General features: G+C 36.7%; 1 protein-coding gene and 1 long non-coding RNA gene across 2 annotated transcripts in view; one reads left to right on the top strand and one right to left on the bottom strand.

The window, feature by feature from the left end:
- LOC106513249 (uncharacterized) overlaps positions 1–5,796 on the bottom strand; it is a 70,693-nt gene that overhangs the window by 32,460 nt on the left and 32,437 nt on the right. The gene's annotated exons all lie outside the window — the stretch shown is intronic.
- Positions 1–5,796, top strand: part of gpm6aa (glycoprotein M6Aa) — a 23,341-nt gene that overhangs the window by 15,198 nt on the left and 2,347 nt on the right. The window contains exons 4-6 of the mRNA XM_014001973.1: positions 3,311–3,464; positions 4,763–4,839; positions 5,088–5,153. Of these exons, the coding sequence (XP_013857427.1) occupies positions 3,311–3,464; positions 4,763–4,839; positions 5,088–5,153 (297 nt within the window). The remainder of the gene's footprint in view (positions 1–3,310; positions 3,465–4,762; positions 4,840–5,087; positions 5,154–5,796) is intronic.

The following is a 5,796-nucleotide window of genomic DNA, read 5'->3' as shown; positions in this document are numbered from 1 at the left end:
GGACCCCACTTTGGGTCCTGACCCCAACTTTGGGAAACACTGCCTTAAAAGGCCCATCAGAGTCCTGGGGTCAAAGCCAGTTTTCTTGATTATTTCACTCAAGGTGACCCCTACACAAGTTTAAACACATAAATGCATGAGGCAATAAATAAAAATACATGTATAGGTGTTGACTTGAAAAATGCCCCAAAACTGGGCATTTTCCGTTGCTGTTTCACTGAATTATGAATGTTTGCAACCAAGTGACAGGCAACTCATGTAGCTGCATTTCAAACAGCCAGTTTTTGAAAAATTATGGCCTATTTTTGAGTGCACAGCTTGCAAAAATCCTTTTTTTTTTGGCCCATGAACATTATTTAGTTGCCCACATCACACCCACCCACCTCGGCTGGTTTTGCCACCTCCATATTTGTAATTTGTTCTGCTGGAGTAAACTTTTGAAATAAAAACAGGCAGATTTAGAGCAGTTGTTCAATTTTTAATATTTATCATCASTGTGGTTTTTCAAACTGGACATTTTAACCTTGGATTTTTTTTTTGTCGTTAGATGCGATGGGAGCTCCCATGCAGGAGTCAAATACAGCTCTGGTGCTTATGAGGCATGTTGGAGACACACATGAGTTCCGTATGGTCCTGGATGGGTTTGATGTTTATTTAAAAAGGCTTAAAAAAAGAAAAACAATTGATACAATTTATTTTGTAACATATTCAAAACTTAAATCATGGGACTGCACACATTTTGTGAAAATTAAAAACTAAGAACTCCCAACAAATATTGTAAGACATTTTGGAGACTCCCATACCTTTTGCCAACTAGTCACGCCTCAGCAAAGAACCATCTTCTTCCTGAAAACGCGGCCTAACTCTGCTGCTCAGCTTTGCTCCTGTTGCTGCAGGCGGTGCTGAGAATATCCTCAAACAGGACTGGAGTTGCTCTGTTGTCCAAACTACGAGATGAAACTATTTCAAGCTTACACCTACCATCTAACAGTACTTGAAGCCACTGTTCAGTGATACTGGTCGATCTATATTCAAGTAGAATTCATTCGTAGAACATAAATTATAGTTTGCACAAAACACATCACTAGACCTAATCCGAAGAGCTTTAAAGTGCCTGTGACGTGCATATCCTTCAAATAAAAAAAGTCAACAAAGACTGGAATGGAGGTGAAAGCGGTTTGTTTTCACAAAATTGACGTAAAACACCTGATTTTGTATCACATAAATTCAGTGGTGGACAGTAATGGAGTACATTTACTTGAGTACTGTACTTAAAGGCACAGTGTGTAGGATTTGTTGTTTTCAGCRACATCTAGTGGTTGAGTGGTTGAATCATCCTCCCTGGTCCTCCCCCCACCCCCACCCCCCCGCTTCCAAACGCAAAGGAGTTGCTACGGTGTCTCTCAGGTGTCAAAAACCTTTGATAATTCCAACCGCGATGTCTACCAGCAGCTTCAGGGCTAGTGATGTTTCAAGTGGTAAGATTATGAGCTTTAAAGTAAAATTATCCCAGCTACAATGACAGACAACAAATATTACATTTATAGTATTACAACTAAAACCGTTTTTGACGCCGCCACCGCAGTTTGTCCTTCATGAGCCTTCATAGACAAGATGGCGGTGCAAGATGGCGGCTGCCTGTACTGGCGACCTGCGACCATGGAGATATAAACAGCTTTTTATAAGGTAAAAATAATAAAACAAGGTCTTTGTCTGCAATGATTAGACATGTTTTTTATTATTGTCATTAGTGATAATCTCAATTTCGGCTAAAAGACTTGACAAAATCCTACACACTGTGCTTTTAAGTACATTTTTTGAGTAACTTTACTTGAGTAATTATTTTTTGGGGAACTTATGACTTTCACTCCACTACATTTCAAAGAAAAATATTGTACTTTTGACTCCACTACATTTCTTAGAAGCTTGTTAGTTAGTTGTTACTTTTGGCTCAGCATAGCTTTGTGATCCACTTTTRCTGTTTTCCTTCCTTGAAATGCGTTGGCCACACACAATGTTACTCACAATGGAAACCAATCACAGTCGTAGCTCATACYTGGGATAGATTTGGAATTATGCCATCCTCGATAACRGTGGCGAGCTGAGCTCCACCTTCATTTCAAACAGAACCCAGTAATGGAGACAGCTGAAGAAACTTAAGCAGCTAAACCAGAGCAGCATGGTCATATCTCAGCTCATTGTTTGAGATTTTAAGACTGAAAAATAGTTTGTATCAGTTTAAATGTCTTATGTTTTCACTGTGGATAAACTACATTTCTGCATTTAAGAACTCACCACTCACTTTATTGCATTTTTATGCTGAAGCCTTTACAGGTGTGTAGAATTTGTAGCAGTGGCTCTATGTGTTGATACATCAGGTGGTTTCTGAGAGTTACAAGGTTCTGTAAAATCACTGAAAACAATACAGCAATGTACTGTATTAGAAAATTTAATTTGTACTTTTGAATACTTGAGTATTTTTAAATGCATGTACCTTTKAATACTTAAGTATTTTCAAAAGTAAGTACTTCAGTACTTTAACTTAAGTAGATTTTTGACCAAGCAACTTYTACTTGTAGTTGAGTAAGATTTGAGTATACCCATGAGTATCAGTACTTTTGCTCAAGTAGTAGAGTTGAGTACTTTGTCCACCACTGCAAAAATTACTTCTGAGCTCAGCGGAAGTGAAACAGGAAGGGACATCAAAGGGGAACTCTCTAAGAAAAGTAATTCCCTGATTGTTGTTTATTGAAACAAAATTATTTGAGCTTTAACTCTTCATCTTTAAATTAATTTAAAGAAACATCAGATTCTTGTCTACTCTTTGTGTTGTCAGCCTGCTCTGTTTACAAGCAGACATTCCCCTTTGACATCACTTCCTGTTACCTTACATGCAAATATCTGAACAACTGTTTATGTCAACAGTGTGGGATTTTTTTTTCAACATGTTATTAATGTTATTTCTCAAGAATGCATTCATATTTATAACAAAAAAAGATGTCCCGGGCACTTTAAGATTATAGGAGATGAAGAAAATGAGATACAGGYTAAATAATTTTATCAAAGTAAAAGGAAGCTATTAAACAGAAACTGACAAGCATCTGAAGAGGCTTAGGAACAAAATGTATCTAAAAGAGTTACACTTCCTTTTAGCTTTTTGTATTTCTTAAACAAAAGTGTCCTGCAGTGGCTTCAAACAAAGCAACGTATCTTTGCTTTGGAACTGTGTTTGTGTTTCTACATGAAGATTTGAAGTCAGTTTTAGAGATGCTTATTTAAACTCATGGTTTTATTTTGTTTYCTCTTCTAGTTCATCATGCTGACTTACATCTTCATGCTGGCCTGGCTCGGCGTGACCGCTTTCACCTCCATTCCAGTCTTTATTTATTTCAACATCTGGAATATTTGCCAAAATACAACTGTGCTGGAGGGGGCCACGCTCTGCCTGGACCCACGCCAATATGGTGAGGATGTGTGCTCTTCATCTCCACACCCACCTGTTTTACTGATGTTCGAGTCTCTGTGTGACTTCTGCAGGCTGAACTGAACTGCTGCTTCTTTCGCAACTAACTAAATAGAATTAGGAGATCCATGAGCGCAGTCACTCAATGGTTTCTGTAAAAAAGTAATCTTTTGAATAACTGCAGCTCCTTGTGTTAGGCAAATTGTTACTAGATGTAATATTTTCACATGAAACTAAAATAATTCTGTAATCAACCCTTTTGACACTGAAAATGATCACTATATAAATGCTATTGGTTTGGGCAACTGAAATGAAAACCAAAACAAAAAAATTAAACAGCTCATAAGAACTTAGCAATTTTCAAGCAAAAGCAAGGGCCACACTGGGTTTCTTTTTTAAATTCTGAAATTTAACATTGAAGACATAATATAACATGAATAAAATCATAATATTACTCATAAGATTACTTTTTTCCTTGTAATATTAGGACTTTAAACTTGTAATATAAAAAAAAATTTCATCACAGTGTGGTTTTAATTCTTCGTTGTGTATTTCAATGATTCACAGGGTAAAGAGAAAAAAGACAAAAATATAAACATCTGAAAAAGTAACACTATTTGGATTTTTTTGTATCTTTATAGTGAAAAGGCAATAAAAGCGTTAATTATGCAAAACATAATTGAGTGCTCAGAAATCATTGCATTAAACAGAAGCTCTTTCAAAATATTTTCATTACTTAATAAGCCATCTGCACACTGAGACCAAAGGAAATAAAAAAAAAGAAAAATAATTAAATAAAAAAACAGTGATGGTGCATCAAATAAGCATTTGGCATTTTGTTTTCACTTAGTGCCACATATTTCAGTATTTTAGCTATGCGCAGTCTCTAATGTATGGAGCGAAAATAGACTCGTAAAGTTTGTGAATGCGTAACAACATTTGCATGTACATCTGAAAACACTTGCAAATACCCGAAGTTACACACAAAATGGGTTTTACGGGTTATAAATCATGCTTTACACATACAAGTACCCAAAGTTACACACAGACTGGCTTACACAGATTACAAATCAAGTATTAGCTTCACACACAAATTTTATTAGTCTATTTTCTCTCCCTACTAATGCAACAACAGTTCCTGCTTCCATCAACAGACTGCCTGTGTCCCTCACTAAAGTTATTATAGACTCTTGGTAGATATGGCCCTGGTTTCATATTTGTACTCTGAAGCGTTTGTACTTCCTTGCCGTTTTATTTTTATTTTTTTGTAATGAATTCATGTACACCAACTTGTTTCAGGTGTTGTGCCAATCGCTGAGGCCAAAACTGTGTGTGTCGGATCGGAGAAGTTCTACAAAATGTGTGAATCGAACGAGGTATGAAAAATCAAGATTAAACACTATGACTATGTAGTGTATGTTGACAAAATGAATTTATTGCTACTCAAGATTTTTTTTTAATGTTTTCAGAAGTGTTGAGCAATACAGGGTCTGTTAAAGTTGAGTTTTAGGTTTATTTGCACTCTTAAAACCCACTGAAATCATTTTTAGTTAATAAAATATATATTTAAAATAAAGAAGATGGAGAGTAAGCTCAAATGTGATGTGACTTGTTTTCGTTACAGCTGGACATGACGTTCCACCTKTTTATCTGCGCCCTCGCTGGAGCCGGAGCTGCTGTGATTGCAATGGTAAGACTATCACGCAAAGAAATGCTTCGAAAGCRTTCAAGTGAAAGACTCAACATGCAGATACAACTGAAAATGTAGATACTCGTTATGTCATTTCCTTTAATATCATATTTTAGATTGGCTAACGGAGCAGATTCATGTGGCTGAGGAACTAGTGGCRTTTTGTTGTGGCGCCGTGTGTTTGTGAGAAGAAGAAGAAAAAAAGGCAGGAGATGGGAGAGAAGGCATTTTGGTGCAGTGAAAAAAAAAAAGCCAGGGTTTGTCTCCCTCCCTCTTTCGGAGGCGGCGGGCATGTCGTGCTGTTGTCATGGAAACAGGGAGAAGAAAGGCTCGGAGGTTGTTGCAAACATCACTCAGTAATTTGTGAGGAGCCATTTTCTGAGAAACAGAAAGTGGTTGTTTTCTCAGAAATGATAGTGCAGCAAGACAGTTTTCCTCAAACCTTTTTTTTTATTGTTTCCCCCCCTCCCAGATATTAGGGCGGAACAGTAAACAGAACAGATACAGACAGATCATTGATGCTCAGAATAAAGTCGGTAATAGTGTAAAAACAAGAAGAAAACCCGGAACATATTTAAAAGTACAGCAGGTTAAAGAATAACAAGATCAAATTTTTGTTGAAGTTTTGATAAAATAATGCTGC

The sequence above is a fragment of the Austrofundulus limnaeus genome, unplaced genomic scaffold, assembly GCF_001266775.1.
Source record: "Austrofundulus limnaeus strain Quisiro unplaced genomic scaffold, Austrofundulus_limnaeus-1.0 Scaffold11, whole genome shotgun sequence".
NCBI lineage: Eukaryota > Metazoa > Chordata > Actinopteri > Cyprinodontiformes > Rivulidae > Austrofundulus > Austrofundulus limnaeus.
This window is presented reverse-complemented; position numbering and strand designations above follow the sequence as displayed.